Genomic DNA, 11202 nt, shown 5'->3' on the forward strand with positions numbered 1-11202 from the left:
ATCATTTATTAACCAGTAATTTGGTGTGCATGAGAGTAAATTTTTTAGAATTAGAATGTCATTTTTCAAATTTCATGAATTAATAGATGCAGGCATTGATCACTTCGTGCTAATATCACAAAAAGAAAGACAGATGTGTTTTTGAATAAAGAATAAAACACCTAAGCTGCTAAAGTCTATGGATCCACTTAACACTTTCAGGAAATAGAACACCACCTTGATGTAAATCAGCAAAATCCATCAGTGGACATTTCTGTTGTTTTTTCTACCTTTTGTCTATTGTGAGTAATGCTGCTATGAACATGGGTTATATCTCAAGACCCCATTTTTCATTCCTTTCAGGTATACACCAACAGGTAGAATTACAGGATCATAACATTCATGATGGGCTTTTTTTTTTTTTTTAATTTTTTAGTTGTTGAAGGACCTTTATTTAATTTATTTATTTATTTGTAGTGCTGAGAATCAAACCCAGTGCCTCACACATGCAAGCAAGTGTTCCACCACTGACCACAACCCCAGCCCCACTGAGCTACAACTCCAGGCCCTCATGATGGGCTTTTGTTTTTATAATTTGTTTAAAATCAGGAGTCAGATATGTCTACTCACATTGATTAGTTATGTTTCCTAAGTGCCTCTTAAGTGAAATCTTACTCCCCTGATTATTTTTGCCATATATTTCCCCACTATCTAGATTTTGTTGATTTACATCATCAAAGTGGTGTTCTATTTCCTAAAAGTGATAAGTGGATCCATAGACTTTAGCAGTGTGTTTTTTGTTTCTTCAGAAGCACATATCTGTCTGTCTGTCTTTTTGTGATATTAGTACCCTCAAGTAATCAATGCCTTCATCCATTAATTCATCAGGTTTGAAAAATTGTATTCTCATTTTATTCTTCATTTATCAGCTGGAATAATTGTTTAAAGAGAAACTTCTTGGGCTAGGAATGTAGCTCAGTAGTAGAGTGCTTGCCTGGTTTGTGCAAGAACTCAAAAAAATAAATAAAGTGAAACTTCTCATCTTGGTCAGTGAGTGGAATAGTGTTTGTATGAAAGGCAATGTAAACGTGATTACCTGATTCTTACCCTTTATTTATTTATAAGTTTTCTCTTTTTCTCTTTCCTTGGTCGGGGATAAAACCCAGGACCTCAAGAAGTCCTGGTTCTTGCCCAGCCTGGCGTCACATGCCTGTTATCTCAATGACTTGGGAGGCTAAGGCAGAAAGATCACAAATTTGAGGCCAGCCTGGGACAGTTAGAGCCTATATCAAAATTGAAAAGAAAAAAAAAAAAAAAAAGGCTAAGGATGTAGTTCAGTGGGGGAAAAAAAAAAGTCCTGGTGCTTACTAGTGATTGATGCTTTTAGGCACCACCCTCTAAGCACTAGAGAGTTCTATTGTTATTGGGTTTTATTTGTCTCTAGAAATGCTCAGTTGACTGACTGAGCTAGGAAAGTATACTTACCATGAGTTTGCCCATCTAGGATCACAGTAATTTTACTTAACCTCTTTTATCTTACATCATATCTCCTCTTTTCTTTAACAAAAATACTAGTTTTCTACAAACTAGAAAAAGAAATTGAAAACATATTCGCTTTGTGATTATTTACAATAATCACAATTTGTCTTTTGGACTTCCTGGAAGTGGGATTGATGGGTCAGAAGGTAAATTAATGTAATTTTTATAGATGCTTTCAAATTCTTAGGGGTTACAGCACTTTAACATCCCTATCCACAACATATGAGTTTTGCCAACAAAATCTTCTATTTTCAGACTTTAGGTTTTGCCCATTTATTGATAAAAAAATGCTGTCAATATTTTTTCACTTTGAATTTCTTTTTTTTTTTAAGAAATGTCCTTTTTAAAAAATATGTTTTTAGTTGTTGATGGACCTTTATTTTATTCATTTATTTATCTGTGGTACTGAGAATCGAACCCAGTGCCTCACACATGCAAGGCAAATGCTCTACCACTGAGCCACAACCCCAGCGCTGAATTTCTTTTATAAGCAAGCCAAGTGAGATGTTTATGTTTTGGTATGGTCTGTTTTGAGGGTTTTTTGATCAATTCTATTTTTTATGTTTTCTTTTTCAGAGTCAATACAGATTTGTATGTGAAGCTATTTTGAAGGTTTATGAAGAAGGCTTTATTAAACCCTTAACAACATCGTCAAATAAATAAGAAAAGATCTGAAATACATGTTGGAAAACTGCTATTCGTTATATTTCATTATATTCACTGTGCCATGACACTGCTTGCAGGAAATGGCATCTCACAAAAAAATGAAGAACTACAAAAAAAAAAGAACTTTGAAAACTTTAGCACTGTTGCACTTTATGTTTTAAAAATAAGTCAACCCTTCAGAATCTCTAACTCATGTGTTGGAAGACTATTTCATGCTTTGCTCCGAACAAATAGTGAATAACTGAGTATGTTCAGGGTAATTTATGAAAATTTGTGGTGGTGCCATGCAGTCCCCTTCTGGTAGAATTGCCACAAGCGAGGCTCAGAATCCTCATCATCTTTGTTGTACATCTGTATCTTGAAAGCAAAAAGAAGTAAATATCAGGAGTCAGCTCTGGCTTTTTTTTCCAGTGGATCATGTACTTACTAAACTGATTACCAGATTTTATTTTTAAGATTTTAGCAATATCATTCTCAATATTAGCCAATACACTGCCTATGGATGCAGCACATCTTTCCCTACACGCCCCCTCTAGAGACCTGCTGTTCAGAAGAAGAAAGGTGGAATTTGCTATTCCCAGGAAATGCTGCACATTGTCCATTTACCAGCATCTTATAAAAAGTATAGATATGAATCTACAAATTTTCTTGAATTTAATAATGTAATTATATTTATCATAAGGTTGGCTTATTCCAAATCATGTGATTTCATATACTTGATGTAAAGGAATGCATGCATTGTGTCTTAACCCCTTAAGTGCCTTGAGACATCTTTATATGTCTAATGAAAGGCACTCATTTGACCCCACTAGGAGGTATGTAAGTATATTGTACATTCTTACATTTTTATGCATTTTGAATAAGTTCACATTTTAAAAACAGGCTTCTTGTATTGAGAGTTATGCAGTCAAAAAAGGGTAAGGAAATTCTATTTCTTACTCAATACTTGTATTTTGCCATAAGAAGCAAAAATACTTCGTGTTCTACTGAGTGCACGCTCTGCTGCTACAGAATTGTTCAAAATATGCACATTCCTTTACTGCGGGACAGGGGTTACAATTAAGCAGCTCAACTTAAAAAGATGCTTTATTATTCAAATTTCATATTTATTTTATCCCTGACTTTAGAAGTGGCATCTGATAAAATACTGGGACTCTAAGCTATAGAGCAATTAATTAATTTTGATTCATTCCTATCCATAACTAAAATATTTCTCCTTAGCATTCATTTTAGTTAATATGAAGCCTTTTTCGCACTGGTCTTTTGGTTGGGATTCTTCAAGTGAGAAATTAAATATTATTGAGTCTAAATATAACCCTTCCTTAACTAAAATGAGGGTTTTCTTGTCACTTTGTATACAATTAAATTATTTCAGTTTATATATACTTATTAAATTATAAGCATGTTATATAAGGAGTCTTTTGATTATCTAATCTGATTGAGGATCTGATTCCCATTAAGGATATATCTGTTAACCTCTTCAGGTGTTTTGGATTTCAAGTCTACAGAGATAGAACTTTAATATTGCCCAATTTAAGTGAAAATTTGCCTGCCTATTTAAATATTATTTTACATAAATATTTTATATGGATATGGTTAAAGTAGATTCATTTACTAGTGGTTTCTGAATATTTATAGTTTTGATAAAGTTTAGAGTCTAATGGTTGGTATTTTGGAATGCCATTTAGTATGAAGGGAAAAATGTACATTTAAAAATCTTTAGTAAAATCTAAATGATGTCATTTCACATTCAAAAATCCATCATAATACATTTCAGAAAGTTAAGCTCCTAAACATTAATAGCCAAGATACCAAATAAATTATATTAAAATACTTCTAAGTCTTTTTTTAAAGAGAGAAGTAAACATAATCTTTATGTTCTTATCTATTTCCTGATTTCAGTCAAGACAGTATAAAATAGTAAATGAACTATTGACTTATTTGAACATTCCATTCTGTACCAACAGATAAATGTAAATTAGGCTGCTGTATGATATGACAAGTTGAAAAATGAAAAAGGAAAGACACGTTGGGGATCTACATATGAAATAACTGTTTTTGCACTTATTTTTTGTGTGTATTAAAAAAGTCTCTGCTAACTGGACAGAAAATGACAGTCACAGTCAAAAAGATAACAGTTGTGTAGACATAAACAGACAAATGTCTTGCTTGGCATGTTCTTTAACTACGGCTTTGTTTACATTTCCCAGGTTAACTAATTGTTGGCAATGAGCACTGCTGCCTTTTTCGATCATTAATGCCTGTCTTGAAATGCCAGTGTGTTAGAGGTGTAGAATTACATTTAAATTTATCATGTATGCATTTTTCATCTGGGAGCTACGCTTTGTCAGTGTTTGTATGTACAAAAGGATCCTTTGTAAAAATATATTAGGATATTACTTAAATTATCCTTCACAGCTTCTAAAATTACTACTCTAATTAAGCTTCCCTGTTTACCTAACAGCAAAGTCTTTATCCATTACACATAAGAATTTTTTAACCTGTTTCAATCTAAATAGGTTTCTAGAAATAATGGTGGCTCTTGTATACCAAGTTGAGTAGTTCTAGACTCCATCCATATCAATGTAATGTTGTGTGGTAAATTTCACGTTTCTTGTGTCTAAGCTGCTCTCCCAGTCCTGGTCACCCCTGCCTCCATACCATTATACACTCAAGAAAGAATGCTGACTTTTATTCTGACAAGTGGAAATCAGTATTGGTGATTCAAGGAGCTTTTGTAAATGCAAGTATTAGTAGAGAACTTCCCTCTCCGATTTCAAATGTTTTTTTCTGTGTTCATTTCAAGTTGTTTTTACTTTTTATTTGTATCTTATTAGCATCTGATTTGTGTCGGCATGGTATAGACAGGCTGAAGAATATTTTGGAATAATCTTTGCATTCACAAGAAGAATTGGTTGGATTTGTCAAACTGATACAACCATCCAGAATTGAGGCAGAGTAAACATCTCAGAAAAATTTCCTTTGTCTGGCCTATTAGGACAAATAGAAGGAAGACAAATGGTTGATCATTTTGATTTAAGAATAGAGAGAACATTTATTATATGAAAACTGACTTCAAATGCACAAAGTTACATTAAGGCATTAAGATGATTGCTTGAAAGTTTCAGGTACAAATGTATGTGTGTGTGTATATATATGTGTATATATATATATATATATATGTGTGTGTGTGTATATATATATTCATAGAGATACTTTAGTGCATTTGTTTACACATTTCATTAAAGTTACTGCCCACAAACAGGAACAACAGACTGTTTAAAGTACAAGGTTGTTGAGCATCAGTTAGCAGGTCTGATCAGGTCTAATCAGGAATTTGAGAAAAAATCTTGTCTCCTGTCTCAAGTACAACTTGAGAGCAGAAAGGAAATGGAAAGATTTTTTTCCCCCAATCTCCACTTCCCTTATTATAGCAAGGAAACAGAGACCCAGCAACAGTAATTGATTTAGCAAAGTCTCATTTTGTACAATCTGTTTCCTAATTGTCAATATGGTGTTCTCTATGTTATACTAGAACTTCAGTAATTGTCACCTATGTGAGTATCATAAATTCTTGTGAATTTTAGTCTGTTTCAACTTGAGAAGCATACTCAATGTTTTTGCTTCATAACTATGACAACCTTAGGAGATGTCACTTAAGTTAGAAAATAAGTAGGCTGCAGTAGTGATCCTAATTAGGACCCTGACTCACTCATGCTTCCCTGTCAGAGAACATAAGCTTTTGTGAAGTATTGAGGCTGATACAAATGCAATATAAAAGCATTCTGGACTGCAAGTAGAAGACTAATTTTTAAAAACACTTAAAACACAGAACTAAGATTTAAATGTATGTCCATTTATAGTGAAATAATTTATCTTCATAATGTGAACATGTAATAGAAATAAAAGCATTATTTGTCTTATAATCTGATCATGAAGGGAGAAGGGAATACGAATTTATAACAATGTGCTATTTAATATTTGTATTTTGAAAATATTTAAAATATTCTATTGGTAAGGTTGCCAAAGTAGTTTTGAATTCATAAAAGTTATAATAATGTGGGATATGTTTACAGGTTCTTTGATTTGGTAGTAATTTTCATAGTTCAGATTAATTTTCATTTAAAGTCATTTGTAGTAAGTACATTATGGTAAATGTTTGTATGAATAAACATCTTGATATGACAAGATGTACATGAGTGATACCATAGCCTGCTTTTATATAAGCTGCCACATAAACAAACTGAGTACTTCATATGAAGATTGTTTATTTCCCACATTTGCTTCAGTTGTACAACCACAGTTTCTGGAACTATTTGTTGTGGTGCTTCTTCCAAATGAAATAGCTGTTTTTACAATCCACTAGGTTAATTTAATCAAATATTGGATTTACCGATCTGTTGGCAAAGATTTATTAGTGTCTCAGTGTGGTCACAATACAAATTGTAGCAACTATTTTATAAAAGTCTTAAACATATAGATAAAAGGAATTTTCTTAATCCTAAAGCATTTTGAGGGCTGCTTGCTGATCCATATTTCATCATTTTGAAGAGCCCAAGAAATGAATTCCTAAATTGTATGTTTGGGGTTCAGTTTTCTTTACAATGCCTACAACAGTTATCAACATTATTATATGCAGTCTTCAACTATTTTTTAGTAGCAATTATTATTATAAGCCTTTTGATGTTGTTAGAAATAGCAATCCCTATTTCTGCCCAAAATTAGACACTTTTATTTCACAATATTGGTGAATTTGTTTTAGGTAGACAACAAAATACTACTTGTTTCTATATATAAATTTGCTGCTATTTATTTTTATGTTTTTCTACTCTAGTATATTTTTGATTTCTGAAATTTAAGTTAAAATTGTTTTTATTTTAGTCATCCAAGCTAAGTGGTCAGCTATAATACTATCTGCTTGGGTGTAATCTGTCTGCATTAGTTAGACGTAGTTCAGTGCATAAATAAACAAATTTTTCTTTTAATTTGCAAAGTGAAAGTTACTAGCAATCTTGCAAGTTAAAGCTACAGTTTTAGGGAAGAGTTCAAACATTTAATTTCCTGAAACCTTTTAAAATTTCCAGTACAAGAATGGAAATGTTTGAAAGCCTTCTTTAGCTCACAAAAGTTTTAGTTAAACACTGTAACAGAGTTTTCCTATCTGTTGTTGTGTAAATGATATAGAAAATATTTTTCTATGAAAAAAAGTTGAAAATGTTAACTTCTTTAATTGTTAAAAAGGGATAAAATGATATTTGTATGTCTTTCATGCTGTAAAGAAAATGAATGTATCTTTCAAATGTTATTAGAATTATGACGATTCTAAGGATACTCTTATTTTTTAACAAAAAAAGAAAGCCTGCAAAAGGATTGGAAAGAAGAAAGGGAGGAGTATTACACATTATAAAAATGCAATTTTAGATGAAAAGTAATTTTCATTATAAACAAGAGCGATTGTTGAAGCATATTACAAACATGATGTGCATTCTTTTTTATATTGCTTTGTTTTGGCTCTAGAAATTTCCAGAAAATTCGCACATACGCCTTTTAAGTGTAAAATATTCTAATTCTAGGCTTCTGGGGTGAATTTTTGTGTGAGGTTAAAAATTCTGGATGAATTTTTGTGTGAGGTTAAACATGCTGCTGCATGTGTCTGCCACGGAGAAAAGTTCCCAAGCTTTGTTACTGGGACACCATAAGTGAGGACATCATTGTAAGAATGTGATTTAGTTAAAGCTTGAAAACCTTGCCTGAAATCCACTACAGTTAATTATGTGTAAAGGTCCCTGACCCAGTAGGTGGTTCTGCCTTTTTATTGTCAAAGTCACAGACCATGGGGTCCAACTCTGACTTGAAGCAGTGGTGTCTTATATGTTAACGATTATTAATGCTGATGAACAACAACAAAAAAAAAACACAACTTTATTTTAAGCCAACTACTACAGGCATGATTTGTTCAGCAGCAGCTTTAAAAAGTAGTATTTACTGTCACTCATTAAACTTGATTCAGTTGGGGTTGGAAGCAGTGACGAAGGCCTGTAATCCCAGCACTCAGGAGGCTGAGGCAGGAGCATTCATATTCAAGACCAGCCAAGGCAACTTAGTGAAACCTGTCTCAAAATAAAAAACGACTAGGGATGTCACTCTGGTAGAGCACTCCTGTGTTCAGTCCCCAGTACTGGCAGGAGAAGGACTTGATTCAGTTAGAGTTTCATTCTCTTAGCTTCCTGCTTTTTGTCCTCCACATTTAAAAAAAAATCACTCACCTTCCAGGCACACGGGTGCACGCCTATAATCCCAGTGACTTGGAAGGCCGAGGCAGGAGATTTGAAAGTTCAGAGCCAGCCAAAGTACTTGGAGAAGCCCATAGCAACTTAGACCCTGTCTCAAATATAAAAGGAGCTGGGGATGTGGCTCAGTAGTTAAGTGCACCTGGGTTCAAGCCCCAGTACTCCGGCCCCCACTCCAAAAATCACTATGAAATAAATACTCTGAACAACTAAAAGGTGTTACCTTTATTACCTTTTGCAACAGTTATAAGAAATTAGTATTAGACTCACTCAACCCTGAGAGGTTCCAAGATTCAACACTATCACTTGCGCTAACCTTAAATGCCGTGTTGCTTAATAAAATTATCAGGAAGCAATTGAGGAAAAGATTGCCCAGCTCAACCCTTAAACCAAATAGTTTCTGATTTATGGTGTCCCCCAAACCATTATTATCAAAATTGAGCCCATTTTACCTTTTAATAAAATAAGCCTTTCTAGTTTCTACTCTTGAATTTTAGTGTTCCAGTTATTTGCATTCCTGGGCAAGAAAATTTCAACCTCATTCTGTGATTCTCTGGCACCTGTCTTTTCCAATCCTTCAATGAGTTGACAAGATTATTCATTCTTGTATTCTGTAGAATATGTCACATTTCAATTATCAAATTGATTTCTTGAATTTCAAATAGCACTTTATTTCATGCTTACTACTGACTTAATTTATACATCTAAAGATATAATCTACGAGTTTTGTAAATACAGGAAAAAAAATGATTAGTATTAGAGCTCTTTAGATTGGACCCAAGTTTAAATGCTTTACAATGATCTCTTGATAGCTTATTTGATATTTAAGAGGTAATTTGTGTGATTTTAGGTTTGCCACCTTTCTGTAATTTATACAGTACAATAAAGGCTACACCATTGACTGTTGCTGGACTCTCGAGTTCTCTCAGCTAGCTTCTACCAAGTTTGGTTTTCTGTAATCATTCTGCTTTGTATTTCGTGTACATAATGTGAAAACTTGGAAATATTTTCAGTCTAGTACTTATGGTTTAATTTTTACTACACTGCAAAAAAGATTCAGGGAACAAAAGTCCTGGTAGATTATAATGAAGTGGAGGATTTAGGAGACTTAAAACGGTTTATATTAAGCTATTTTCATCTTCTGCCAGCAGAATATATCTGCTTAAAAAAAATAAAAACTGGCTAAAGTCTACTGCAGCATCAGGACATTGCAATTATGAACTGTGTTGTGATCTTTTCAAATACAAAAGGCCAGTCTTTATTTTCTACAGTATAGGTTTAGTTTTAGGACTGATAGTTTACTATATCCTCATCAATGATACCTTTAAACAGTAGTTTTAAAAATGATTACATAGAGGGTATTTTAATTTGGAATATTTTATTGTAACTGGTGCCATATGTACGTATGAAGTAGGAAAGTTGCCTAGTTAAAGGTCTAGTTTATTTTCTGACCACAATGTACAATTTTACACTTTGGTTGCCATTCATATTTGTTTTCGCTGAACTTGTATCAAAATTGAATTAGTCTCCTAATCTTTTATGATCACTTTTCCCCAACCCATTTCACAAGATTATCCCTTTTTATGTGGTTATTATCATAATTTAGAGGCAAAGAAACTAAGGATTAATTTGGTCAATAATGGATAATTTGAAATTATCACTTCAGTTTGTCACTGAAGTTTAGTGTACTTGAAAAGACCTTGTATCTTTGTCTAAATTCATTGATAAATTAGAACTCCTGCCATTCATGTTTTTTTTTTTAAAGAGAGAGGAGAGAGAGAGAGAATTTTAATATTTATTTTTTAGTTTTCGGTGGACACAACATCTTTGTTTGTATGTGGTGCTGAGGATCGAACCCGGGCCGCACGCATGCCAGGCAAGCGTGCTACCGCTTGAGCCACATCCCCAGCCCCCATTCATGTTTTTTAAAAGTCTACAAATACTGATAACAAACAGGATAAAAAAGCTGAATTTAAAAACTTTCAGCCCTGAGAACAATTTACGTTCTGTGAAATGCTATAATACATATTTTGTTGACTACATTTCATTTTAATTGAGTAGTTGTTAAGGTCCAAACATGGGGGAAAAAAGTTAGCTGTAATTCAATGTTCAATTGCAAAATAAAGATGTGCTTTAGTCATCTAAAGTACAGGAGTTTTCAAGGCTTTATGAGAGTTTTTTGTTATCGGGCTTTTCTGACATGGCTCATGTTCATTAATGGACCATCAATTAGGCTGGGAGGATACTAAGCATAAAATTTATTTCTAGAAATTACTTTTTTACATAGTAGCAATTTTTGAGGAAGGGGATGATTAGGAACTAAATGGAATTTAGAAAATTAAAGAATGTCTGAAGAGCCCTCCTTCCTTGTGGTCACCGCTGACTCTTCAAGTATCAGCCCCTCTCTTCTAGTAATCCTGATATAAGACCTTGTGCTTGAAAATTAAGGACCCCTCTTTCTATGCATGAAGTCAGTGGACAAAAGGGCAAAAATGAAGATATCTGATTATGCCATGCCTCTGTTCTTATATGCATGATGATTAGTATGTCAGGTGGGTGGCATACGCCTATGTTCAAGCTTATGAAAAGGGTGAGGCAGGAGGATTGCTTGAGCCCAGGAATTTGAGACCCTATCACAAAAAAATCATTATGAGAAACAGTATGAGGAAGAGCCGAGATGATTTGTGACAGCCTCTTCCCTCGTGCCCCATCTCTAAAAGGAGTTCCT

At 33.4% G+C, this 11202-nt stretch overlaps 1 protein-coding gene across 12 annotated transcripts in view; it reads left to right on the forward strand.

The window, feature by feature from the left end:
- Window positions 1-9380, forward strand: part of Ptpn4 (protein tyrosine phosphatase non-receptor type 4) — a 177514-nt gene extending 168134 nt beyond the window's left edge. For all 12 annotated transcript variants that reach the window (XM_040294127.2, XM_078017252.1, XM_078017251.1 and 9 more), the window contains one exon: window positions 2095-9380. In XM_040294127.2, the coding sequence (XP_040150061.1) occupies window positions 2095-2181 (87 nt within the window). In that variant the 3' untranslated portion in view covers window positions 2182-9380. The remainder of the gene's footprint in view (window positions 1-2094) is intronic.
- The last annotated feature ends 1822 nt before the right edge of the window (window positions 9381-11202 follow it).

The sequence above is a fragment of the Ictidomys tridecemlineatus genome, chromosome 7 (assembly GCF_052094955.1).
Source record: "Ictidomys tridecemlineatus isolate mIctTri1 chromosome 7, mIctTri1.hap1, whole genome shotgun sequence".
Taxonomy (NCBI): Eukaryota; Metazoa; Chordata; class Mammalia; order Rodentia; family Sciuridae; genus Ictidomys; species Ictidomys tridecemlineatus.